At 51.3% G+C, this 27,011-nt stretch overlaps 8 protein-coding genes across 8 annotated transcripts; 4 read left to right on the top strand and 4 right to left on the bottom strand.

Moving 5' to 3' along the window:
- Positions 1-282: 282 nt before the first annotated feature.
- CORC01_00170 (uncharacterized protein) lies at positions 283-1,275 on the top strand (the record flags this gene model as incomplete). Its single annotated transcript, XM_022611828.1, has 1 exon — positions 283-1,275. The coding sequence occupies one exon, from the start codon at positions 283-285 to the stop codon at positions 1,273-1,275; it is 993 nt and encodes a 330-aa protein (XP_022481453.1).
- An 856-nt stretch (positions 1,276-2,131) lies between these two features.
- On the top strand, positions 2,132-3,970 carry CORC01_00171 (uncharacterized protein; the record flags this gene model as incomplete). Its single annotated transcript, XM_022611829.1, has 3 exons — positions 2,132-2,212; positions 2,273-3,676; positions 3,740-3,970. The coding sequence occupies 3 exons, from the start codon at positions 2,132-2,134 to the stop codon at positions 3,968-3,970; spliced, it is 1,716 nt and encodes a 571-aa protein (XP_022481454.1).
- A 245-nt stretch (positions 3,971-4,215) lies between these two features.
- CORC01_00172 (serine/threonine-protein phosphatase 2A activator 2) lies at positions 4,216-5,502 on the bottom strand (the record flags this gene model as incomplete). Its single annotated transcript, XM_022611830.1, has 1 exon — positions 4,216-5,502. The coding sequence occupies one exon, from the start codon at positions 5,500-5,502 to the stop codon at positions 4,216-4,218; it is 1,287 nt and encodes a 428-aa protein (XP_022481455.1).
- A 441-nt stretch (positions 5,503-5,943) lies between these two features.
- Positions 5,944-6,829, top strand: CORC01_00173 (exosome complex subunit Rrp46; the record flags this gene model as incomplete). Its single annotated transcript, XM_022611831.1, has 3 exons — positions 5,944-6,133; positions 6,198-6,355; positions 6,446-6,829. The coding sequence occupies 3 exons, from the start codon at positions 5,944-5,946 to the stop codon at positions 6,827-6,829; spliced, it is 732 nt and encodes a 243-aa protein (XP_022481456.1).
- A 7,860-nt stretch (positions 6,830-14,689) lies between these two features.
- CORC01_00174 (ATP-NAD kinase) lies at positions 14,690-16,717 on the top strand (the record flags this gene model as incomplete). The annotated part of the gene is made up of 1 exon (XM_022611832.1): positions 14,690-16,717. One exon carries the CDS (start codon positions 14,690-14,692, stop codon positions 16,715-16,717), a length of 2,028 nt encoding a protein of 675 aa, XP_022481457.1.
- Positions 16,718-18,180: 1,463 nt separating this feature from the next.
- On the bottom strand, positions 18,181-20,203 carry CORC01_00175 (homeobox domain-containing protein; the record flags this gene model as incomplete). The annotated part of the gene is made up of 4 exons (XM_022611833.1): positions 18,181-19,204; positions 19,258-19,718; positions 19,781-19,892; positions 19,971-20,203. The coding sequence occupies 4 exons, from the start codon at positions 20,201-20,203 to the stop codon at positions 18,181-18,183; spliced, it is 1,830 nt and encodes a 609-aa protein (XP_022481458.1).
- Positions 20,204-23,228: 3,025 nt separating this feature from the next.
- CORC01_00176 (Ras family protein) lies at positions 23,229-24,245 on the bottom strand (the record flags this gene model as incomplete). The annotated part of the gene is made up of 5 exons (XM_022611834.1): positions 23,229-23,363; positions 23,432-23,637; positions 23,716-23,869; positions 23,939-24,031; positions 24,183-24,245. 5 exons carry the CDS (start codon positions 24,243-24,245, stop codon positions 23,229-23,231), a joined length of 651 nt encoding a protein of 216 aa, XP_022481459.1.
- Positions 24,246-25,598: 1,353 nt separating this feature from the next.
- On the bottom strand, positions 25,599-26,499 carry CORC01_00177 (26S proteasome non-ATPase regulatory subunit 9; the record flags this gene model as incomplete). The annotated part of the gene is made up of 3 exons (XM_022611835.1): positions 25,599-25,643; positions 25,791-26,125; positions 26,346-26,499. 3 exons carry the CDS (start codon positions 26,497-26,499, stop codon positions 25,599-25,601), a joined length of 534 nt encoding a protein of 177 aa, XP_022481460.1.
- Positions 26,500-27,011: the final 512 nt, after the last annotated feature.

Raw genomic sequence — 27,011 nt, forward strand, 5'->3', positions numbered from 1 at the left:
GATCCCGCTTCTCGTCCACCTTTCTAGGCCGACACCTCGCCAACAGGCTCACTCAGCCTAGCAGTAGATGCCGCTCTACGCAAGTACCGACTGCTGCTGATTTGTCCGACCGAGTCGTCGCGTCGAGCTCGAGTTCTCACTCCTCGAGACGATCGTCCACGGAACTTCGTGCAACCCTCACAACGAGGAAGGAACCAACTTACTCAGCGGCACCCAGGCTCATTTTCCCGCAGCTAATGTCGCCCTCGCCAGCCTGGCACTTCGGATTCTCCGATATTCAACATGGAACCCGTTCCCGAGACTGAGAGAATGGAGGAATTCCGATCCTCACCACTTCCCTCGCTCCGCATACAGAACCCGATATTACTCCCTCCTGCCGTCGCCGAGCCTGAACCTTTGCGAAAGCCTCCTACTCTCCGCCGCCAGACCGATCCCAGTCCCACTTCTCCGACCGCGCCGTCCTGGACCTTTACCCCTCTGCCCTACCGACCGCGGACAACCTCGCCCCTTTCCGGTCACCACACGAGATCCAGGTCAGCAGCGAGCTTGGCCCCTCCCATGTCTCGCACCCAGTCTATGCCTGGCGTCAATGGCGCCGGTCACATACTGTTCTCACCCCAACTCCGTCCCGCTAGTCCTGCCGGGTCGCCCGGCCGCACGCGAACACCACGGAAGCCCGTTGACGAGGCATTCCCTACTTCGCCTATTCGTTCCTCCGTCTTGGAATCGGATCGTCAGACTGCAGACCGCAATAGTTCTCCAAGTCTAATTGGAACAACGCCCTCCATGGTCCTGCCCCGACACCGTCGCCCGTCCTCACCCTTGCGGCACACTGGCCATGCCAGCACTCCGTCGTTCACGATGCCTACTACGCCAACGTATACGTCCGCGGCTTCTTCGCCGTCATTACGAGGAAACGACTCCTTCACCCATGGCTACGGTGTTTCTGCTTCATTCCCCTCCTCGTCAGTCCCGTCAACCCCGACATCTGCAAGATCGAGGAGCCCAAGTATTTCTAGTCTTGAAACTATACCGGACTCGCCCGATGCAGAGGAGGCAGCTATGGAAGCGGAGAGGATTGCCCAGCTAAAGGCTGCCGCAGAAGCCACAGAGAAGGGCGATGCCGGCGAGGCGAAGGGCAGGAGTGGTCTTGATGTGCCCTTGCGTGGCAGAACGCTGGGTGGCTTTGGGTCGAGAGACAAACGAAAGCGTTGGAGTGTGTGTGGTGCCGAAAGACGACAAGACCTCGACTTGGAGACAATCTGGGAAGACTGAGGATCTGGAGACGTCGAAACGTACGTCGCAAGTGCAGACGACAATGAAGCAGACATGGATGGAGATATACCTCCAAGCCAGGAACGAGGCAAGCCGTTTCAAGGCCTGCAATGGCGTACACGCCCCGACACTCATTTGTGCACAGCGTCGGGTTTCTTTGCACTGCATTTAGCATCGATAAGGTTACGGGCATGGCGGCGTTCAGTGAACTCCTTCTGATACCCTACACTGCATTTCAACTCTTCAAGGGCATGACGGAAAGATTGTAATCATATTTGGGCTCTGTACTTTACTACAGATGGGTTTACTCCCTTCCGACGGGGCTCGACCCTCTACATCGAGACATGGCGTAGGAGGTCTGCTTGTTAATTAAATATACCACATTCACGAACCTTCATCTCCCTTTACGTGAGGCGTTTTGCCGACAAGCCGTTGAGTCCTGGTTTCTTTGCTCAATGTGACGATGTCTCAGCTGTGGTCGCTTCAAGGGGTGGGAACCTGGCCCCCCCTTGCGTGGTACTATTATTCCACTCCCACTTCTTTGAGGAGCCAACTCTCAATAGACAACACCTATAGTCTTCCCTCTATTCTCGAGCCCTCCGCACTGCTATTGAACCAAGGGCTCGAAGCGTCCCGTGATGAAGATCCCGTAACTCCTTGAAGATCTGAGCGGCGACAGCGACAGTGTATAAAGACGGACATGGCTTACACTCCACAGATCTCGGTACAACAAGCAACTCAGCATTCATTCAGCTCGACGCAATCGCTCAAAAGAATTGTTGTTTCGACTACTGATTCACTGCTTCACGCCTCCAGTGTTTTATACTTGCTGTTCCATCGGCCATCTCATTGTACCATGCATCGCAATCTCTTCTTCGGCTTCACTGCCTTCATAATTGGAAATGCTGTAGCAGCTCCAAGAAGTTCAGATGAGCAGGTGAGATTGACAGAACTCAATAGCTTATGGAGATGGCGAATTGCTAAACCAGCGAAGCAGGTTGGTGCCCACATAGTCATAGGCCGAGACTCCCGACCGGACCTACAATCCGGCGAATGGGTCCGTCCAATCACCGCCCGGAGCCGATCCGGATTTCACTTCAACGGCACCTCCAACGGAACGGTATCTGTTGGGACGGCTACTGCAGGGACCGCCAGCAACACCTACTACACGCCACCGTACAACACTTCATCTACCGCATCGTCATCATTCCACGCTTCGGCATGCCCGCAGAGTGTCACCACATCCTTCACGACGGTAGACGTGACTTTCTACATTACGGCGACGACTTCGTATGGCGCCAACTTGACCTCGTCGAGAGGCACTGGCACGGCCTACTTGCCATCGTCTTCATCTTTGCTCCCAGTCAACTCTACCAGTTCGACGGCAGTATGGAATACTACCTCTTCGACTTCAATGCTCCTCTCAACCGGCTACACATTACCCGTCAACTCAACAGCTGTTTCCTCTGTGGCACCTTCGGAGTCTCCCTGCCCTGACGACACTGCTAGCACTCAACAGCTGTATCCCAATATCACGTCGACTTACTCTACCTCTTCCTTGACAACGGGAGGTTCGGATGGAAACCCGTCCTCCTTACCCGTCTGGAACAACACCACATCTGCGACCCCCTCCCAGATAACCGAGCCTTGTGACGATGATATGAGCTCGACCTCCGCCAACTCGACGTCAACAGCTTTCAGCAGCCAGTTGAACTCGACAGTGCCCTTGTCCACCAAGACTACATCGAGCGCGGCCGAGGAGACGCCTTGCGATGATGAAACCAGCACCGGAAGCGCCGCTCCCACTTTCACTTCTCGCATGCCCCTCGCCAACTCAACTACGACATACAAGCTCTCTACAACGACTCAGAATGGAATCTACAGCCAGTCAGTCTCCACTGTCTTGTCCTCTCTCACCTCCACCGAGACCAGCGCTACGACGGAGCCTTGCGATGACGAAGACACCGCTTCCGCAACACCCACTGCCAGCGCCTCGACGTATAGCTCTATCGTCTCAAACTTGACAGCCTCGGCAGTTCTGACATCTTCCTGGACAACGCATTCGCCGGAGGTGACACCGTTCCTACCCGACACCAGCAGCGTCGCAACTTCTACTACCCAGGCGACGACGGCGTTTTCCTCCGTCATAACCACGGAAAGCTGCGTCATCGACACCTCCATGGCACCCATTACCACGGCCTCGCTGACCACGGTCCCGACCTCGACCACCATCCCGACGAAGACGGTCTGCCAGAATGACGCCCCGACGGGCAAGCCAATGCCGGGAAACAACCACTGCGGCGTTCACGGCTTGCCGGTAGGCAACTACTTTTTGGCTCGTTTCGTCAACAACGCTCCTAATGTGCCTGTGACCCTCGAGGGTTGCTACCAGTTCTGTGCCGTAAGTTTTTCTCCCTTTCCTCGACTCTGAACCCGATGTTTCTGACACGGCACTTCTTGGCAGAGCGTCATGAACACCACGGACGGCTGCAAGTCCTATCGCTTCTATCCCGAGAAGGGTCTCAACGTCCCGCGGTGCGACTTGTACGGCAGCACCGTCGCTTACGCGCTGGACTCCATCGATAACGACCACCCTGATCTGTGGTTTGACCTCACTTGTGGCTCGCCCTCCAGCGAGAAGTGGGCGCATCTTCCGGGTATTGAACGTCTTCATGAGCTCGGCTTGGCGAGGTAGTCACCTACCCTAGATGGCGACTGACGCAACTTTTGCCTGGAAGTGAACATACGAAATGACGAAGGATGCGGCTGAAGCATCGTAATACACCCGGCGAAGTGAAATAGAGGCTTCCCACAAGATGTAGTAGCAACATGGAAGGCAGCCCACAGTAGAGCATAATAGTTTTGTCCAAAAAATATTCATCATTCATACCTGTCATGCTTTTCCCCCCGCAATCCGTCATGGACACTCGTCATCGCCGTCTAGTCAAAGGGTATCCGCCGAAGACTATCGCGGGCCCCCCTTTTCTTCAACTCTTGGGCAGCAGCGACACTGCTAGGAACCTTGATGCCGCAGCAATCACCCCAGCCGACGTGTTGATGCTTATGCTTGCCAACGTTCCCGACGTTCCCCGGGCTGATCTCGCCGCCTTCCTCTTCGTGTTCCTCGTCGCCCCGCTCAAAGTCTTGCTCTGTGCTCATCCCATCCACTGCCGCGATCAGTGAACCGAATAGGAAGTGTTGCATGACCGGCAATTTCCTCAAAACCTCAGCGACGAACATTCGGCGCATACCACCCTCTACCTTGGTCCACGACTTGGAAGCTGAAATATCGTCCAACATGGGGCTGTGCCATCGCAGACCCTTGACCGTTTTGGTATCGTTGACGAAGTTGACCTGGCCGAGGTAGAGATAATCATGACTAAACTCCTCCAGTGTGAGGTCTTGGTGGATCGCCAACGGTGTGATGAATGGGTGGTGCAGAAGCTGCGAGGCGCCAAACAAAAATGGGAGAAACTGGTAGTCGTCCAAGCCCCAGACACCGTGTGAACCAGCAGGTTCCAAGTAGTACGTCAACTGGACGTTACGCATGACCTGCAAATACCGCTCAAACACCCTGAGGACCAATGGTTGGAAATCATCCTTGGTGATGATTCGGAGCTGGTAAAGGCATAAAAGCCACATAACAAAGTTGAGCTCATGTCCTGAGCCATAGTCTATCCGCTGCCAGTTTCCAAAGGAGTGCTCAAGATATACCAAGACCTCGACGTTTGCCGCCTCGTCAACGCCCAATTCCGTCTGCCAAGCCGCTGCCTTTTCTTTGACCAGGTCCAAGAACGTCCGGAAGGCCTTGTTACCAAAGCGCGAGCCCTCTTGATCGTCTGGGGGAGCCTCTATGACAAATCTGTCCACTTCGTCAAGTATGCCGAGGATCGACTGTAGCGAAGGGCCGAGTTCGCTGTCCTTGAGGGCAGAGCGTGGTGTATCTTCGACGGACTCGGAGAGGCCAAAAACAAAAGCCAGAACCAGCGTGTATGTGGGGGACGACAGAAACATATCGTGATCCTTCTTGGAAAGAATTCGTCTCGAGGGAGTTTGGTATGCGTGATCTTCGAGGCCAGGTGGTGGAGGCAGCGCAGGCGTCTCGGGACGGGGGGTTGGGTTGGAAGGAGATTGTCGACGACGGCGAGGTTCTAGCTTGGGAATCTTGTTGCTCAAAGTAGACGCAACTGGTGTGCTGGCATGAGATGCCGTATCTAGTAATGCCATGATGGGAGCGTCGAGCAAAAATGCCCAGCGACGATGAAATAGTAGCACAATTGGTTTCGTTTGTCGGATTATTGATGGGCTGTTGCAGAGATGGTTAGGCTTAGAAAGCTCGCCGTGCCAAGTATTCCTACCATTGTAGGTGAGTGCAGTAAAGCGAACCCCACCTGAGCTATCTTAAGGTACGTAAGGAACAAGACGTGCCTGCCTGTGCAGATCTCGATTGCAATTGGTCAGGCAACGGCCTTTGAAAAGGTACGTGCTTGTGGCTCACCAACTTCATCCCAATTTTTCCTCCCATCCTGGAAGTTGCTAGAGCAGGACATTCGAGTCGCCATTGTGCTGGATCGCACTCGCTTTTCAAACATATCTCCAGGGGGATTATTAACTCATCGGCCCATCCCATTATTCTTCTTCGCCAATATCTCCGCATCACCGTTCGCCATGACTCTTGATTCGAACCCCCAGGCCCGCATCTCACATCTGCCGCGAGTTGATGGCTCAGCAACATTTTCAAGGGGAGGTTATTGCGTGGTTGCGGCCGTCAATGGGCCGATTGAGGTCCAGCGACGAGACGAAAACCCCTTCGAATCAGTCGTTGATGTTGTCGTACGACCTGCTGCAGGGGTCGGAGGTCAGACTGTCTATTTTCTGGCATTTTGCGGACAATTTGGCTCACAATCGTGACGAATATTTAGGCACGGGAGAACGCCAACTTGAGAACATTTTACGATCAGCTTTTCGCCAGCTGATTCCCGTCAAAAACTTTCCTCGCTGCCTCATTCAGGTCACGCTTCAGGTGACCGAGACGCCGCAGAACGACTATGCGAACAGCAAAGTAGTCCAGGCTCAGTCTGTAAGTGGAGAGTTCGATATCGAATATCTCAAAGCCGCCGCCCTGTTTCGCCTGTGTGGCATTATTTCTGACTATCCTCTGCTCCCGAAGAGTCTGCCTCTGTTACCGGCTCTCTTTCATAGCGCCATCTTGGGCTTACTGTCGGCTGCCGTGCCTTTGAAGGCTATTGCCACATGCACTACTTTAGCCGTTCTCGAGAAGGGTGGCAAGATCATCGCCGATCCGTCTCCTCTAGCGATAGAACAGTCGAAATCGCTTCACGTGGTCATCTTTACATCGCAGAACGACCTTTTATTGTTAGAGAGTGAGGGAACTTTCTCTATGGCCGAGTGGGATGAGGTGGTCAGGACAGGTCAAACAGTGTGCAACCAGCACCGCCAAGCGGACCTGGGCGCGGTCATGAACGAATACAGTCGAGACACTACCGACATGCAGCTGTTTATTCGGACCGTCATGGAATCTAAAGCTGCGTAAAATCAGCTCATCTATCGAAGCAGACAGGGTCTAGGAACAACTGAGGGACAACTAAGACGTGGGTGGTGCCGCAGACAGCAGTTCTGATTAGGGAGGATTTGTCGACACCGATGCACTACACGATGGCGAGAGGACGAGACCAACGAAGAACGAATGGCAGCGACGTCTTGGGCATCAGGGCTTGCGGCCTTGCACCAATAGGGACTGGCCTGCTCAGCTGTCAGCGGAGAGGACGGCAGACTGGGGGAAGTGACGAGATGAGACGGCCGACGGGGTAGACACACGAATGATTACGAGTGTTGGTCAGGGGGAGCAGCGATAACCGCACTGGCGTACTCAGAGACAGTACTGGGGCTGGGAGCCGGGACCCGGCTCGGCAATTGGCCTCATCACAGGTGATTAGTTATCACACACGACAGGAGAAGCAGCAACTTAACACGGCTGATAAGGGCCAGACATTTATCCCGTGGCCGATGATGAGAACGCAACGGAGGTCAGGTGTGCGTATCAAAGTCAGGGAAAGTAGATTAGTTGATGTCCAAGGCGATGTTTAGTTCGTTTGAATACGGCAGGAAGTGGCGTTTCAGCTCAATCTCAGGATTCCTGAAGCGGGCAGGGGCACGGGGAAATCTGTGCCACTGACAGGCCTCGAGGCCAGGAGTTGCCGGGTGTCCTGACCAGGACGTCTCCCGTCACGGCGACACCTTGGACTTTCTCCCGTCTGCGGAGGAAACTGGAAACGGCTCCGTGGCCGTCTGCCGTAGGAGGGAGGGTTGGGGCGGCTTGCCTCTCGCCTCAGCATTGATGAATGGCACCTTTTTCCCGTGGGCGGACTTGGTCCTGTTTTGCCCTGCGCCTTTTCTCTACCACCTCAGATGCGCAAGTGCAGGCCTACCGCTGTGAATTTCTACACCGAAAAGATTTCCCTGGTTCATCACATCTATTGGAGCCCGACATTGGCGATGCCAAAATCGCCTAGTTGGCGAGGTGACCTATGAATTGTAGCCGTCAAGAACTATGGTTGGATTCAAAGCGGCATGGTTTTATTAGACTGGTTCTTCTCGGGATGGCTTCGGGCCAGTTTAAGCATAAGTGATGCTGAAATGTCAGAGGGGGTGAAATGCCATAGTCGCATCCCGTAGCTTTCTTTTCTTCTCATTATGTCATTTCCAGAAACCCCAAGGCAGAGTCGAGTCTTTCGTCTCTTGTAAGGTTGTAAAGTTGTAAAGTTGTAAACCGTGATGTCTTTCTCCACCGTAGGCCCCTCCGTCTTCAGCAAGCAAAAGGAGCGTGTTTCGTGGTTGCGTCTGCGTGTGTTCCAGCTCGGTGGATCCAGACCTGTTACCGCTGTTCCGCCTAGAAGTTTTGGCGAAGGGAGCGCTCCAGAGCTTCTAGAACGTCCTGCCAGGAATGCAAAGGTAAGGAAGAGATACCTTGACCTATCAGCGAAAGGAGGTCCCCTAGACGGCGTGACGACAGAGCCTTGAGAGGGAGTGCACCAAAGGTACATGCCGCCCAGTAACATGGACCGGGTAACCGCCGGCCAAGCAGGTCCAGGTACAAAAGACCGGAAGCCTGGCACCTTGAGGCTTACTTCTGGCTAGTGTACAGTTCTAGCGGGCCAAAAAGCGGGCGGTGTTTGATCCGCAATAAGTCCAAACCAGCCTGACTCCTCTTTCCTACTCTATGCAACGCTGAAGATAACAACGGCGACGAGCTAGAGGTGGATTGATATTCGAAGTTCAAAGGCAGCCTAGCCCATAAGATTCCACGGACAACTATTACCTGCAGTCTGCTGTCTCCCGATTCCCCACCTCCATCTGCCTTGTCATTATCACCCAGGACCTCTATACTGATTCTTGTACGTGGCGCTCGTCCAATATCATATTGGCTTAGGCATCTCGAGGCAAGGTTCGTTCCGAAGAAAGGCTTGCCTTTCGGATCCTCCTACACACGACCGAGTCTTGTCGTCACATCCCCCACCCCCCTCACTTATTCTCCTCGCCGGAGGCTAACGTCCCACTGGATGGGACGCTCCAGATCTGCAAGGGCGTTTCTCTAGAGTCTGCAGAGCTATGATTAACTTTCCCAAGCCGTCCGTCCAGCCAACCATTGGATGTCTCGGTGCCTCCCAAAGGTAATCGAGCCGTCCAGCATCAATCGCGCTGCCTCGGACGACAGCCTCGATCACCAGCCATCACAACTACGTACCACAGACCCTTGCTTCCTGTCTTCTTTTTCTTCCTGTCATCGGTGGATCGATCATTCTTACCGTCTCGGAAGCCTTGGACCGCCCAGGCCGGGCAGCAGCAGAGAGTCAAGGCTCGAGTTCTCGAAACACAGTGGCATAATGCAGCCATCATTGGAGGAGGATCTAACCAGACGTAGCCCCTTGCGCAGGAATAGAACACAGGCCAAGATGCGACCTGCGTTTCCCAGTGGAAGTGGAGGCCAGACCCGGCGCCGAAAACACAGGTGAAAGACACTCGCTACCGTCCCTTACTCGACTGCAAACGAGTGATTCAGGGGAGAGTCGAAATTTCTTGCCGCCAGCATTTGTGTGTGGTGGTAAGGGATATGGAGAAGCCTGGGATTTGCCACGACGGGAAACGGGCAGATTCGTTGTTTCGCCTCCAACTCCCCGGCCTAGCGGTGTCCCAGACGTGAGACTGCACAAGCACCGGTCGAGTAGGGCAAAGCAGATGGAGCCGTATTTAACGCTGAACCTCAACTGGGCTCTCTACGTGTTGTAGCCTCTGCCCTCTGCCCAGTCGAGAGCTATTGTTTGGGAGTCATCACAATAGCTACAGGACCATCTATTGTGGCTGTCGCACTACCGTGCGGGGTGCTTCCTACATAGTATGTCGCCTCGGCAAGTATCCGAGTGGCCGCATGAATGCCGTTGTTATTGGTTCTAGCCAGCGCTTGTCATTGTTGTCACTTGTTGGAGACATATTTCCATGTTGGCCGCAGTCTGGCATGTTGCTTTTCATTTTCATTTGGATCAGAGAAGAGCAGTCCCAGTCAGTTACCTCCGACAAATATAGTCGCGCACGGATTTAACGAGACTCGATGGTTCGGCTTGGATCGAACTGCCCGGTCTTCATACATGCGATGGGTGATGCCACACGTGTACAACAGAGGAGAACAAAAGTCCATACAAGAGCTGATGATAGCAGACCAAGGACAACCCAAGTCGATGAGAAGAAGGCCTCGTCTCGTCTGTTGACGTACACGAAGGGAACATGACCTCGAGTTGCAGAGTATTCGGTACCGTTACAAAAGCGACATCTGTGGTGACCCGAGCGGGTACTCGATACACTTGGTGTCCCGTCTTCTGTTGCCTCTTTAGGACGCGCTGCCGGTGAAAGGGAGAGGGATGCTGTGCGTGGCGCATGCGGCGTGCCTGTCAAGACACGGCAGCATCTGGCTCCACGGCACCGGTAAGGCGAGGTCAGGTACGAATAGGCCAATACCTATATCCGTCTCAGTACGGACGTGCCGTTCAAAAGTTTTGGCTGAAAGGTACAAAACCACCCCTGCGTGGGCAGGGGTATTGACAGGGGTATTAACAAGGGCCAATCTCGCCGCCGTTCTAACCAATATCGCCGCCATTATAAATAATATTAATTTAACTATTAAAAATAAAAATAATATTAATTTTAGCCTATCGACGGTATTTATTAATATTACGGCCTTTTTTATAATTATTCTCGCTTTTTAAAACGATAATTTATTAAATATAGATTAAGACGCGTTTTATTTAGTATTAAATTCGATTTTAAAATAGTTTTTTTTAATAATCGAGCTACGCTTTTGTTATATCTATCATATTCTTTAGTACTCTTTTTTTAATAATTTTCTTTTTTATATAAGGTTAGTAGGGCTTAATTAAGTTAAGATCTAAAAAATTACTATACTAAAGTAGTTTTTAAATATAATAAAAATTATATATATAATAAATAAATTAATAATTATAAGCTAACGCTTTATCTTTTTAAATTAACGTATTAAAATTTAAAAGCTTTATAAATAAAAATAGTTTTAGAAAAAGGATTTTATAACGATATCGATACTAATTAATACCTCTTTTTCTTTTATATAATAACTTCCTATTACTTTCGTTCTATACTTAAATTAATTTACGGCTAAATAAGTTTTAAAAAACTAATCGCTTTATTTATTTATTTAATTCCTATTTTTAACATTTAATTAATTTTAATTAATAATTAAAATTAATAATTTTAAGCTTAGCCTTTTTCTTTTCCACAACGGTTTTAAATTACTAAATATAAATAAAGCCTTTTTTATTATATAAAAAAAGCTTTAAAATATAAATTTAAAAAAGCCTTTTTACCGCTTATATATATATAAATAAATATATATTTCGTTAGGTCGTTATTAAAGTCGATAGCTTCTTTTATAATAATTTAATATTATTAAAATCTTATTTAATTATATTACTTTTTTCTAATCGTTAAGGGTTTAATAAGCGTAATCTTAATATTATTTAAGCTTTTATTACCTTATCTTTTTTATTAAATCGGGCTTTTTAATAGGTTTAATTTTATAGAAATTAATATAGCAAAATATATACTAAATAATAATAATAAAGACGTTAATATTTTTATTTTTTAATAAATCCTTAGTAATATTAACGTAATTCTTTTCGTAATTATAATAATTATAATAAACTTTATTAATAATAAATATAATAATTACTTTAATAGCTTTTTTTAGCCGGCCGGCTTAAAAAATATCTTTATAATATTTAAAAAGGATTTTAAAAATAAAAACGGTAAAATCGAAGCCTTTATTTTTAATATATAAGATAATATTATTAATAGTTTAAATAAATAAAAAAAAAGCTTTTAAGATTTCTTTAATAAATTTTCCGTTATTAATAAGGCTATAAAAAGTTAAAATTATTATTTTAATAATTAAAAATACGTTCTTTTTAAGTACTATAATAAAAAAAAAAAAGGCTTTTATAATAGTAAATATCCGACGATTTTAATATTTTAATAAAAGTAATAGTATAAAATAGAAATTAACGATTAATCGGGCCTAGGCTAAGGGCCTTATAGTTAAAAAGTAAAATATATTAATCTAGGCCGTAAATAAAAGGTGGCTAGCCTAATTAAGTAAGGCGCGCTTTAAAATAGGGTAAAATCACTATTAGCGCTGATTAGCGTCGATTATCGCCTCTGTACTCTTCAGCCAAAACTTTTGAACGGCACCTCCGTACATCCGTAGGACCGTAGCCCTCTCGGTATTGGCGGACCATCATCAACGGGCCTGCATTCGCTGGGGACGTACCCGGCCCGCTACTGGGGTCTGCCAATGCCATGCCGCCCCTTGTTCGTCTTCCCTTACCTTCTAAAGAATCTGGCATTGCAAAAGAGGTTAGAGGAGGAGACGTTTGACTGGGGATAGCCAGGGATGTGGACGGGGGGTACGTATCGACGTTTTACCACTCGCCGCACCTTGCTTGCTTACGTTCTGTTCCTCACGCCCAGTTGACTTCATCACAAGCCCAATCTCGAGAAAACCAGTTCCATCCCTTGTTTTAGTATACGGATATTCGAACATGCCAAACATCAAATAGACCAGTCCACTATCGAAGAGATTCCGTAGATGTGTGCCTATACCACAGACCACAGTTTGACTGGTCTCCCGGCAGCTGGATGATGCAAGGTAAGGCGCTTACTGCGGGTGCTGGACCCTTGGAATGATAGTGACACGGTTAAGCATATGGATGTGGCTCACAAGGGGTGGCAAGGAATCTACTCATACGGATACAGTCCAACGACAAGGCCGCGGCGGATAGGAGTAGGTAATAGGTAATACCTACGGATAGGTATGGATCAGGAATGGGGCACGGGTAACAAGGAGGCTCGAAATGAGAGGGACCAGAAAATTGGCTTCCTGATAGGGATACCTCATGAAGAAGTCAAGTGGATTGTTCCCAGCCAGTAGCACATTAGCAGATCAGGGTGCCTGAGCTTGGGCGTTGTGGCGGGAGGGCCCTTTGTCGCATCACATCCATTCTCTTGCTCGATTCGATTGACATCAGACTGAAAACAAGAGGACTGGAAGGGGGGGAGAGGGGATAGAAAGGTGGGAAATGTCTGTTTTGACCTAAGATATTAAAGCTCCTGCACTCCTGGAAAGACTCTCGGACTGCCCATTTTTCTGTTCTCCTGTCAGTCAGTCTGGTCACTCTCTTGTCTTGTCCTTGCTTGTTGATTTCTTTCTTCTCCTCCCCTTTGCCCCTTTCCTCGAAGCAGAGCTCCGGTAGTTCTTGCAATTACCTCGGCCGTTGCGTCTTTTGGGGTCTTGTTCATAATTATTCGCTTGCCTGCATCGCTTTGCCTTGTATTTGCATCAGATACCTGCCTGCGTCGTGCACTGCATTGCCGTCATCCCCCTTTTCACTTAATTACCACCCTCTTTCGACTTTACCTTCTTGTCGTCGTCATCTACGCAGCGTTTGTCTTACAGTCTAGACTCAGCACCCGAATCGAAAGTTGCTGACCTCATAAAGCCACGCCTGAAGCTCAACTTCTCTTCTTTTCAGTTGCTGTAGCCAGCTGCAGCAGTCGTACACCATCGCCACCACGAGGTGCAGCACGGACTCCCAAGGACTGGCCTTCTGGACAAGGAGTCAATTTTCTAGTTTTCCAGGTTTCCTGAAGAAGAGATTCGGGTCAAAAGACAATAACGGAAGACTCCAGATCATTCAACTGTTGAATCGTCATATCCGACAGCAAGCGTAGCGCCTCAGCCACCAGTCTGGTTTAGTTATCCGTCCCGAGGCGGCAGTCCGATACAATTAAGCGTCATTCGTTCCATCCGAGACCCCGTCGCACCGAGTCACGACTCTGCAGGAAGCGCCCGGCTTACCAGCACATCGACTTGCCTCTCTGGAGTGTGCGTGAGAAAGAGAGTGAGAGAGAGTTACTACTGCCGATCTGAGTAAGGTTACCTACTACCAAAGCTTGCGACAGTACCGACTATTTCCGTTTGGACGATCCCTGATCCTACGACACCCACAAATCGCAACGTTCCTCCTCGACGCATAGGCAGCGCGTTGTGTTTTGTGAACCTGTATTGCATATACACGAGCGAAGGTATTATACCTCAGGTTGCGCCAGCATAACCATCATCTCTGCAACATCAGAGACACTCTGAGACACCTTTGCATATCTGTTCGAGTGCGTGGTGACCCATTCGTTACACGTTCCATCACACAACACCACCAAGAACAACAAGAACAACAATAACAACAAGCAAAGGTTGTAAATCGCGGCCTATCACGGGGATTACACGCCAACAACGCCCACTACCATTCGATCGATCCATTGGCGTCGGTGGTCCGCAAGGTCCGGTCATTGACTTATAGGTGACTGGAGGTGGTTGACTATTTCCTTTTAGTCCCCACGTTGTAGGAAGAGGAAGGAACGGTACTCTGGTACTTGCAGGTTCGCCAGCAGTGTCTGCCACCTTACCTACCTACCGCTTGGTGTCGCTCGGCCTTAGCGGAGAACAGGTCCCTGCCACCACCCGACCCCTGCGGGCCTTCCGCACTAAGGTACCAAAACGGAAGTACACCTCACGCATCCTACCTTACCTTGTAGCCCCGAAGGTGCTATTATTACTCCATCATCACAGCCGCTGCATTATTTTTTGCGACGAGTAATCACCACCTAGCCGTCCATCGCGCCAAGTTGCTTAGCACGCTGCACTTCGGCCTTGACCTTGGATCGGTACGCGCGGTACATCCATCACCCACCACCATCCACATCTCAGTTTCCACACCCCGTCGGCGGAGATACGGCAGTGCCACTATTCTTAACCATGTCGGGCTTCGTCTCTTCGCCCACCGCCCTGCACCCCGCCCTCAGTAATCCGAATCCGCTTCCGCCGCCAGCGCCATTGTCACTGCAACAGCACCAGCCGCCCGCGCTGCCCTTGTTGTCGTCCTCTTCCGAAGGCCATGGAGTTAAAACCTCGCTTTCCGACCGCCTCAAAAGCTCCAGCGCAAGCACCACCACCACTACCACCATCCACGATCGACCGCTCTCTTCTTTCGCCTCCACCTCAAATTCCGTCTCCTATCTGCACTCGCACTCCCACTCTCTGTCACTGCATCGCAATGCCGGATCGGTAGCAGAGGAGGAACCCTACGCCTGCGCTCCGGGCGGATTTTCTGCTACAGCTGCTGCTGCGCAAAACCCCTCGTCCTCGATAAGAAGAAGCTCCCTATCAATAACTTCCACCGCCGCCTATCCCGAGCTGCTCCCGCCTCCTCTGTCCAAGTCTTCCAACACCAACGCCAGCGCTACTGCCCATCCTCCCAAGGGCCACCGCCGCGCGCCATCCCACGAAGTCCCTCGCCAGACTATTATGAAAGCATTGGCTTCGGTTGTTCGCAGAAACAAACCCGAAGCCCTCTCCCTGACCGGCATGTTGTCCCAGCAAGGTGGCTGCGAAAACCGCCCCGCTACCTCTTCCTCCCAGAAGCTGGCCGACGCCCTGAACGAGCTGGCCAACCGAAACATGACCCCCACCACCGCCCTTCCCTCCCTTCAGTCCCCCTGCTTCTACCACAATCGATTCGACGATGCCGTTAACATCGACAAGGTCCTCGAGGAGATCAAAAATGACGACTGCATGTCTCACTCCAGGCTCGTACAGACAGCCACCGGCGTCCGCGAGGTCTCCAAGCAGCTGCAACGCCGCCCTATCAAGCGCGCTGTTCGCAATGTCATGATTGTCACCAAAGCTCGCGATAATCAGCTTGTATATCTGACACGCGAGCTTGCTACCTGGCTGCTCCGCACTCCGAGGTACGGTGCCAGTGTCGGCGTCAACGTCTACGTGGATGCCAAGCTCCGCAACTCTCGACGCTTCGATGCCAATGGCATCGTCGCAGAGAACCCTGCGTACCAGGATATGCTTAAGTACTGGACGCCTGACCTGTGCTGGAGCCAACCCGAGAAGTTTGACCTGGTCCTCACCCTCGGCGGTGACGGAACCGTCCTCTTCACGTCATGGTTATTTCAGCGCATTGTACCCCCCGTCTTGTCCTTCAGCCTAGGCAGTCTCGGCTTCCTGACGAGCTTCGAATTCGAAAAGTATACGCAGCACCTGGACCGCATTATGGGAGAGGAGGGCATGCGCGTTAACTTGCGCATGCGCTTCACCTGTACCGTCTATCGCGACGGCACTCTTGGCCAAGATGCGGAGGAAGGCGAGCAGTTCGAGGTTCTCAATGAACTTGTCATCGACCGCGGCCCGTCTCCATATGTCTCGAACTTGGAACTCTACGGCGATGACGAGCTCCTAACGGTGGTGCAGGCTGACGGCTGCATTTTCTCAACTCCGACAGGCTCGACCGCTTACTCACTTTCGGCGGGAGGCTCCTTGGTGCATCCCGACATCCCTGCTATTCTCCTGACGCCCATCTGCCCGCACACACTCTCATTTCGCCCAATGGTTCTCTCTGACACGATGCTCCTCCGCGTGTCGGTACCGCGCAATTCTCGCGCAACCGCTTACTGCGCCTTCGATGGCAAAGGTCGGGTTGAGTTGAGGCAAGGCGACTACGTCACCATCACGGCCTCACAATATCCCTTTCCTACGGTTGTCCGAACCCAGACGGAGTGGTTCGATAGCGTCTCCCGCACTCTTCGCTGGAACACGCGCGCCGCGACGCAAAAGGGTTTCGACCCCTCTGCCGGCAGCAGTCTCTGCCCGTCCGAGGACGGCAAGGACGACGACCCGGAGTGGGACATTGACACTGACTCGGCCTGCTACGCTAGCGAGGATGGGAGCATCAGTGCGAGTCCCCTGAGAAGACAGATGAGCCTGCTGGGCATGTAATTTTTGGTCGTTTTGTTTTTTCTCTAGAGACAGAGAGCATCATGATTCCCACCTTTCTTCGCGTTCATGACTGGACATCGGGCGACGAAGAGTAGCACGTTATGTTCGTCTTTTCTTATCGCGAGGCTATTTCTCCCTCCGCCTTTCCCCTCGACCACCTACCACCAGTAAGGGGGTGCTAGACTAAGGTGCACTGGCAACTTTTGTTTGTTTGTTCCATAGACTTGAGCGATCTCGCGAGGCATGAGAAAGAAGGAAGAGAATGGGACCAGTATTGTGTGGATGGAAGGGCGGCCAGATCTAGACCGGACACGCCTGCGTGAGCAAGACGCTCTCACGTTAAAAGAAGATGAAGGTGATGTGCATCATATCGGCATTGGCATTGACATGGTACATACTTGCATGGGGTGGCCGTTGTCGTGTACGCGAGCCACGCACTCACACTCCTCTCAAAGAAGGAGGATAGCGATCCTGTTTCGATACACATAGATAGTTATATGAAGGAAATAGAGAGAGTATATATGAGAGAGAGCAGTACGCGAGTGAATATCTATATCTCACTAGCATACATACGGTTGGCGGTAGAACCGACCAGCAGGTGCGGTTTGCGTCCCAAACTATTTTAGCCACAATTATTGACCTTGGTCCCCATCTATCGTGTTTGGCTCGGAGCGTCTTCACCGACTACTACGTATCCAAAGAGCTTACTATTCGACTGTCTGCACAAGTCGACAGAAGGACTGTTCCCAAGTGACCGTGAACATGCGGATACTATGTGAGCCAGTCACTGTTCCGCACGCTATCGAGATCAAGACCTTGACTTTACACGGTTTTACGCGCATACGGGTGTGATGCCGCAGACACAGATGGACACGGTCTAGCCGCAGTCAAAAAAGCACAGCAATTTCGTCATATGTTTATTTTCATCCCTCCTCTTGTGACTTATTACGCCGTGGCGCCATTCAGGCTTGTCCAGAACACAAACATTGCATGCGTCCAATCGACTTTGCAGAGCAATATCTACTACCGAATCCAAGACGCCATTTGCTTGTTGTAACCCCAAGCCCCAAACCCACAGTGACGCGTGTGCATAGAGACAACATGCCGTCACTTAGTGCGCAATGGGATGATTCAAGAATGAGAGCTAGGCTATCATCGTCATGTTGGTCGTGACTCCTCCAGGATGGAAATCCCACAAGCGATGGCATGCCCGATGATATGCCCAGCGTATCCGTCTCCGAACTAAGCGGGCCATCAACCTTCGTTTGTTGCGTCTCCCTGTGTGGTGATTCTTGATCGTCTGACACAGGGACTGGCCCTGATGCTGAACATGAATACGTTCGTTTCTACCACGGAGTCGACTGGATGTCCATAATGAGGGCGCAAAAATCTATCCAGTATTGAGCTGTGTAATACTCGGACTACTTCCTGTGACGGTGTGAAGTCACCTATACTCCAAGTTCCTATCTCCAGGCACCTTGGCTAAGAGACAGCAGACCTGCGATGCAATCCATGTCACCTTTCTTGCTTGGGCTGACATCGGCGCCTCGCATAAAATTTTCCACCTCGTCCGCACCCTTTAAGGCGTGTGAACTCTGTCCGTCCTCGAATATTGTGACGTGTTTTCCAGATCCTCGGCGTCCCATAGCGGGCATCGTTCTGGCGCGGCTACTGCTGAATATGACGGGCCCAGGGTGGTCCTGTAAAGTACGCCCTGTTCGTCTCGCATTGTTTTTGGTGTCGGCGGTAGCCGGCAAGGGTCTTCGGTTGTTTATTGGCGGTAATTGACGCATGTTGGCTTCGTTTTCGGGGCTCCAATTCTCCTTATCAGAATCACCCGATGGAGATACAAGCATATCCGCCTTGACTTTGTTACCTGGGCCCAGTTCGTCACTCGATTGAGACATGGTCTCCTCGTCATCAGCGAGTGATGTTTGCATCCTAGCCATGCTAGAAGATGTCCGACAAAGCCTAGGCTTCTTCACCTGTTGAGGTCGATAAGTCGGTCTGCTTGCCGGACAGTTCCGCTTGGAGCTGTTGTTTTGAAGAACGCCGCTGGTTGACCGGAGAAGGCTGATAGCAGCGACAGCAGAGCCATTAGACTCGTCCTCGGCTTGCGTCGTGAGTTCGTCACGAGAATCAGCGTCGCAGCACAGTTCCCATGCGTGAGCGTCACGAGATCGGCCTCGTCCCAGTGCTGGTGGCAATGAATCAGTGAGAGCCGTTATGGGCGGCAGCGTTACGCTAGGCAGAGCACTGTGACTTCGCTGGAGCGGTCGAGCTATTCTGGGCTGAGGTAAGGCTGCCAGATCCGAAAATAGCTTTGTAGGCTGGAAGCGAGGGGGCGAATTCTCATTGGAGACAAGCTCAGCTTTGCCTTCGAGCGAAAGCGATAATCGCATGTGTGATTGTTGTGATGATTGAGGGGAGGGCAAGGTGTGTGTTCCAGGTGCAAGTGGTGAGCAAGACGGGATATATTGATCGGATCTGCATGCCATGTAAGTACAAATGCAGGCAAGATTAAAGGGAGCGAGCCTTACTTGGGGGTCTCATCAACGCCGCGGTTGAGCGTTGAAGGGGTTGTAAAGGCACTCGATGGTTTCCAATGAGAGGATTTAAAGAACCCTACGGAGTTTGAAAAAGAAAATGAGCCTGCTGAGTGAGGCTGAGACGAGGAAGCCGTGACTTGAGATGACGGGGTCTCCAAGGCCGTAGCATCAGCACTGCGGCTTAGAATGAACGGTGTTGCGTGTTGAGGTCGTTCATCGGTCTCATCTCCTCGTAAGGGTGAAGTCTTGACTGGAGTCTCCGTGGGCATGACAGCGTTGACGGGAATCGGGTCAACAACTGGAGATGCCTTTTCTTCCGGCAGGGAAGAGGTGTAGCCCACAGGATCCGAAGAGAGTATCTGCATGCCACCGTACCGGAGAGCAGCAATTTCCTGAGCAGAGAGGGGCCGCGATTTGCGCCTGTCATTCTGTCGACGATTTTGGAACCATATCTACTTGCCCGTGATCAGCACCAAGCGCAACGGGCATTTTATCGATGAGCTCCATCAAATACCTGAACCTCCTTTTCGTTGAGGGAAACGCGCTTCACGATATCCAGGCGCGCCGCCTTGTCTGGTTTCGGGTTGGCGACATAGGCAGCTTCGAGAATCGACTTGTCCTTGGCACTACAGCACAATGCATGCAAGAGTTAGTGACTGCATCACAGAAACGCGTGCCAACTGGGGCTGAAAACAGCGACATACGCAGTTCTCTTCCTCTTGCCCTTGGGATGTCGCTCAGAATCGGGGTTTGACACGTCAGTTTTGACAGACGAAGATGGCGCGAAGTCGGGAGTTTCTGTGCAAGTAACAACCTGTCTCGTAGGAGTATGCGCAACTTGATCTATCTGAAAGGAGGATTCGCATGGGGACGGAGAAGCAGACGAGGACGATGCTGGTGCAGTCAAGACTTGAGAGGAGATGTCGGGGACGGGCATGGCGGCGGATAAAGCTACGAGTAGTGAACGACGGTCATGGTCTGGGGTCGAGGCAATTGAACGAAGAGTCGCGAGCTTGAGGGGATGGTACCGAGCGTGCACGCACGAGATAATAGACGAGACAGGCCTGGTATTGAAGCGAATTGAAGATAATTGGACAACTGTGGGCAAAACAAAGTTGAGAGGAGAGAAGAGTAGAGGAAGAATGACGAAGAGAGGCTCCCAGGAACGGGCAAGGTGGGGAAGCGAGAGCGTCGAGACACACGAGGCGCGGTTATTAGTGGTAATTAAGGTCAGGTACGGTCCAGGTGAGTTGTGGTGCCTCCCACATGGGTTTTGGTGTTGAACACGGCGCGTCTGAGAAACCCAACTAGGCAAGACACTTACACGCTAGGGACGTGGACGGTGGAGTTGTACCCTACCACCCTACCCAAGGTACCGTCTCCAAAGTGCCTGAGCGGACCTCACTGACAGCACCAAGGTCTGTTCAGTAAATCCCGTCCACTACGGAGGTCAGGCCAGCTGGGCTGTAAATGTTACAAAGTCTTTTGGAAGAAGACGCTTCAAACCTACATACTCTGGAGGGCATTTTTCCTTTTTCTGACGCGTGTAGAAGTTGATTGGAACGTAGGCATGGTGTTGGATGCTCTACTGCACAGCAAGCTGGGGTGGTAGGTAGATATACCAATCTGACTAGGCTTGCCCGCGGCCTAGGCACCGGGCTAGGTACCACACGACAGCGCGATCGCGGCACGGATCCGCAGGCCCACCGAGTCACCTCCACGTCTTTCACCTTTCATACCGTACTTGCGCTACCTGTGCTGGGTGAACGAACGCAGTGCAGACAGGCTGCGAGCCGAGGCAAGTTGGCAACAACCTTGGCTTGGCAGTGGCATTCGCAAGTCATGTCTAATATATGCACGTACTCAAACAAATACCACCAGTCTTCTAGACCCTCCCTCAGTCTGTTGTTCACTACGTTCACTAACGTAGTGGACCGTGGCGCAAATTTATATGCTCAATGCACCGAGGCAAGGTAAGGTACCTTAGTATCCGTAGCACAGTCCACGCATAAAAGGCTTGGACCAGTCACGTCGCGCATCTGTTTTCAATTGGGAAATAAAACAAAAACAGTATACTTTCCATCACCAGGGGATACACCATGACAAGACACTATCTTAGTGGTCCGCGCGAGAATTGGAGGTACTACGGACCGTTGACGTTGAGTCTGACGGCCTGACCTGTAGATATCTCGAACCCACATTTTCTCGCTAGGCAACTCACGCGTGTAGGGATACACAGCACACTTCTCGCGCACGCGCGCCATGGGGAAGCCCATCGTAAGGGTAGGTAGGTCCTCTGTCTTACCGATCTTAGGTCATACGGTCCAAGTCAGAAATTATATCGAAATCGTGAGGCTGAGGTTGATCGTATGCAATATGTCGAGGCATAGCTTTTCGTCGTCTCTACATGCCATCGCGCGCCTCGAGACGTCCTGATATGTTGCGATGCTTTCGTTGGTAGCAAGACGCCAAGGGCAAATTCGTCGTCGCTCGTACGTGCATACTTGGTGTTTGACCCCCAAATCATCCGTCGCCCGTGTATCCGTACCTTTCTTGCCGCATCGGACGGGACCTGCCCATGGACCTGGGACGAATGCGAGTTGTTCATTTCTAGAGCCTTACTACAAAGTGACACGCGTGGCTATGCGCAAGCAAGCAAGACTCGACAAACGAATTTCCATAAGAACCCATCCATAACCCTTTACGTCCCGAAGGCGCGCCTCTATTCTCCCGGCAGACACCAAGACGTACGGGTACTTATCTAGGTATCCGTTTCCGTACTATCAGAAATCACCATAGCCAACCGCAAGAAAACCACGACCAGGCGTGTCACTGACCATAGGTGCCTTATGCTGCTCCATTTTGGGTCTGTTGTCTTCTAGAGCCGCAGTCAGCAGTCATGACTCTTATCGCCCGCCTAAACAAAGTGAACGGGGAAAAACGCGTTCTGGGAAGTGGACGGGGGCGTGCACCGACTTTTACAGAGCACCGGCGTGTTGCCTACCTTAGTACAGTCAGAGGAGGTTGGGAACGTGGGAACCTCAGGGGTGAACGATCCCTCGTCGTGCAAAAATAGTGCTTGCATGTCCCGTCCAACCCCGAACCATAAAGACCCACTTGTGCAAACGCTCCATTTATTCGAAGTTCCTCCAAGGAGGACTCATAATTGTGTCTCAGCCTACTGCTCCATTGGCAATTCAATCAACAAAGGTTTCTCTGGAAGAGGCATTCGCTTCCGAGCTATGATGAACTATGCCAAGTGATGAACAGGCTACTTAAGATGAGTGGTCTTTTGCCCCTCTCACCGAGACTCACCGACAAAGACTCTGGACCCATGGCTCCTGGTCTGTCTCGTTCAGAAACTGGATCCGTCACGTTCCTGTTTCCGTACCTTACATATGATTATATGCATATTTACTACGTAGTTCCATTGCAAAATTCCCTTGTCGTCTCTCACTTAGAACATGATGTGACGTGGCGTACTTGAATTGCATGATGTGGTCCTGGGTAGACCATATTCATGATCATTTCTCTACCTGCGTCTCAATTCTCTCTCTCTCTCTCTCTTTCCTCTCTCTCTCTCTCTGCCTGTCTGTCTGCCGACCGACCACGCCCAGCTAACCATTGAATTGCTATCTAATTAATTGCATCGCGCTGTCTGCCGAGGTACGCCCACGCAAAGTAGAGAAGAAGACGAGCGGAACCCGAGACACCTTGGTGGAAATGTAAGGACTCAGTGTTCATCTTGTAAGGCGTCAAACTACTCAAAGTATGCTGGCCGTCTCGCAGCAAGTGTAAAACCCTCCATCCAGCTCCGAGTCTACCATACGAACAGGCCGTGCCGTCTTCTACCATAATGGCCGTGACCAGCAATTGCCAGTCTGCGCCAGAGAATTTCGGTTCACGACGTCCTTTCAACCGCTCCACCGCGGTGGGATCATGTCCAGGCCGCGTCTCTATCTTTACAAGTCATCGTCTGAAAGTTCACCGGGCAGAGGCATCTGGGAAGCCTCAGCCATCTCCTGGCGGTACTGCTCGAGGAGCTTCTCGTCGACCTGAGCGGTAGGGGGAGCGAGAGCCGGCGCAGCAACAAATTCCTGTCTAGCAATTAATATCAAGCTTTTTTAGGCAGCAGCCGGTGAAGGTAATCTATTGGGGGGGTTACCAAAGCGGGATTGCCGACGAGCTTGCGTGCAAGCCAGAGGAACGGCTTCTCGAAGTTGTAGTTGGACTTGGCAGAGATATCGTAGTACTGGAGGTTCTTCTTGCGGTGGAAGGTGATGGTCTTGGCCTTGACCTTGCGCTCCTTCACGTCGACCTTGTTGCCGCAGAGAACGATGGGGATGTTCTCACAAACGCGAACGAGATCACCTGAAAAGTTCTGGTCAGTTGGGCTAGTCGGTCGAGGTCAAGGGTGTGGATTCGAGTCGGGTCGATCCGTCTACGTACGGTGCCAATTGGGGACGTTCTTGTAGGTGATACGGGAGGTGACATCGAACATGATGATACCGCACTGGCCGTTGATGTAGTAACCGTCACGGAGACCACCAAACTTCTCCTGGCCGGCGGTATCCCAGACGTCGAACTGAATCTGGCCGAAGTTCTACACGAACAGAGTTAGAGACCGACGAGCGATATGGTAGCAGGACCAAGCCGTTCGGAGGGCACTTACCGTGCTGAAGCCCAAAGGGTGGACTTCGACACCAAGAGTGGCCATGTACTTCTTCTCGAACTCACCAGTCAAGTGACGCTTGACGAAAGTGGTCTACAATATTGCACACGGTCAGCAACGAAGCAAGTGGTGGAGGGTGGAAGAGAAGGCTATTGGTTTGAGGGGGCGCCGTCAGCGGTAGAGGCGAAAGCCGTTGGCGGGCGCAACCTCGATAAGGGCCGAGGGTGACGAGTGTAATAATCACCTTTCCTGTACCGCCATCGCCGACAAGAACGAGCTTGAAGGTAGGAGTCTGGGCTTCGGCCATGTTTGCGATCAGTAAGAATCGGTTCGGTGCGAGTTTGCTGTAAACAAGCGGGGCTGATCGCGAGGTTAGCAGCTAGCGCAAAGCAGAAGAAATCGGGAGAGATCGAGGGATATGTCGAAGTGAACGCGGGAATCAGCATCAGAAAGGGTGTGTAGCAGGTTAAGGCGTACCGCAGAGAGGGATGAGTGGCAGTCTGTAGACTTTTCGACGTGTGGAAATCGTCACCGACTGATCGACTTTAGGGGGGGTTATGTTTTTGAGGATGGCGGGGGAGCTTGCAAGGAAGCCGTACTTCTTAAGCGAAAAATTCAGTCAGGCAGGCCAACGAAGTCGGGTAGGCACGATTGGGCTAGGCAAGGGTCACGTGCAGCGCTGTCTCGTCATAGCGGGGTCGCCTTTCAATGGACGGCCGGCACCTTTTAAGACTCCCATTTACTCTCCCCCTCCCCCTCCAGGCTGGTGTACATGCTTCCTTCAGCAACAAGTTGGTGGGGGAGGGGAATTATTTCAAAAAAAAAAAAACAAAAAAAAAAAGAACACAAATCCTCGTAGGCGGATTACCCAAGGTACACGCTTAGTTATCGAGAGGTCCGCGTCAAACACAACCTCGCCACCCATCGCGCGCAATCCTGTCTACACCCGTATCATGGTATCATGGAAACTACCGAAGGTATTCTGAGGTCCGCTTTCTTGTCACTGCTTTCAAGGAGGGCGGTCATTCAAGGCACACACACCATCTCTGAATTCTTTTTTGGCCATGCCATTCTTCTTTCTCAGGAGAACCGTCAGTTGATATCTCGCATGTACGGCTTACTACTGATATCACCCGTCGCCACACATCGCTGGCAAAACTCTCGAATATTCGACCCAGGATGCTGTTTTCTGGCTGCCTCGCCCCGGGGATTCAAAAGGAGCCATACGAAGAACCAATTAATATGATTCTTTCCTTGGTAGACAGATTTCCACCTACTGTGTTCTTCCCTTGCGACTAACTTTGTGATCAGAACTGTCAGTTCGCATGGCCGCCTGCTCACCCATAGGAGTTATCTGCCTTAGTAGTGGTTCACCTAAGAACAGGTGTCGGGTCCTGACGCCAGGAAGTGACTCTAGTAGGCATGCCAGGCCACATGGACTCGGGGTGTGTCTCTGCCCAAACAGGTCTATCTCAGGTACCCAAGGTAGTCGCTGTCACTGATCGAACTGTGCAGTGCGCAACCAAAACTCAAGGTATAAGCTTATTTTCTTCAAAGTGGAATTTTAAACCTTGTGTCGGCAAAGTTATCGAGAAACATTCAAACATACTATACACGGCATGATGGCCGGTTCTTCTTTGGCTCCCGCGGCTGAACCGATCTATTCCTCTCTCACAAGGGCAGAATGTGACAGCCCAGCAAACCTCTGCCACCCCAGTTGCGTCTTGGTGTCAGTGTTACATGCAGCTCCTGCCGTGCATCTTGGCTGGGTCGAGATACCCTAACCAAGACAGGTTGCTTTATCTTGTTAACTTATCACATACACACAAGAGTCATATAATTGTCAACTTACACCTTCGTTTCCTTGCACGCATTCAGCCACCTTCTTGAGGTTGTCGTGGTTTGACCTGTTGACATAGCCAAAGTTGCGGATATGGTCATTCGGCTCCAGGCCGGCTAAGTCGGCTGGGCTTCCTGGAACCACACTGTTGACTTTTGCGAATGGCTCCTCTAGCAGTCGAGATGCGGGATGATCTGCCAAGTTGTCGGCACCCCCAGGGAGCGGAACTTCGGGTACGTCCTCTTCTTTCAAGCTGGCGAAGTGCTCATGGAGTTGTTTCTCAACCATGGCCATGAGCTCTTTGTAGTCATTGCGGAGGTGGATAATGCGAGCTCTGGTAGTGCGCACTATTACGATCAGTGAGGTGCGCTATGTCTCCGCCACCAGAAGAGAAACACCTTGGCCAATATCGAGATCGGCTCTTGGAAAGCCATCTTGAGTTGTGAGAGGTGTATTCATGTCAACTCCGTGCTGGCTTGCCAGTCAGCTGAATGCTCGCTTCTTCAGGTTCGAATCCGAACACTAGGGCGGGGCTCTTGAAATCACGAACAGAATCGAGAACTGCACCTAGAGCTTTCAATTCGGCCTCCATATCTTCCTTCTTCCTCTGGAGCTCGACAAACGTCAGGCAGCTGAGGTGACCATTGATCGACGTATTGCTTGCTGGGCCCGAGGGCACGGTTGGAGCGTGTATATTATTCATCCTGAGGGGCAATCCCATTATCGACCGGGAGAACCGATAGAAATCCGAGGGTGGGAAGGTTCGAAAAAGGCTCCTTCCCTCAATTCAGTAGTGGCAGACAATTTCGTTCATGTCCCGAAAAGGTGGTTGCGTTGAGATGGATGCTAGCGGATCTCAACTCCTAACCTCTAAAGTAAGATGGGTGTCGCAACGATGCAGAGAACAATGTGGAACCCCTCGCTGCATCAGGCAGCCAAATACTGAGGTGACGCTCGAATGCGCACAGCGTCAAAGGGAGGTACCCTCAGTCAACGTAAGGTACAAGAGCCCCTCTGCCTGGAGGTAGGTACCTAGGTACCTAAAGTATCTCCCGATGCGGGTAATAGAGGCTTGGCACGTAGGCGACTTCTGAGCCCCAGAAACATCGAAGGTAGACCGGGTCGCTGACTAACTTTCTACACCTGGTTGGAGCTCGAAGCCGCTACTGGTACCTGAGGCACAAGATGCGGTCCTACTGGAACCCGACGCGTCCTGACCCAGCGTCGGCTCCA

This window comes from Colletotrichum orchidophilum (assembly GCF_001831195.1).
Source record: "Colletotrichum orchidophilum strain IMI 309357 chromosome Unknown Scaffold_2.1, whole genome shotgun sequence".
Classification (NCBI taxonomy): Eukaryota; Fungi; Ascomycota; class Sordariomycetes; order Glomerellales; family Glomerellaceae; genus Colletotrichum; species Colletotrichum orchidophilum.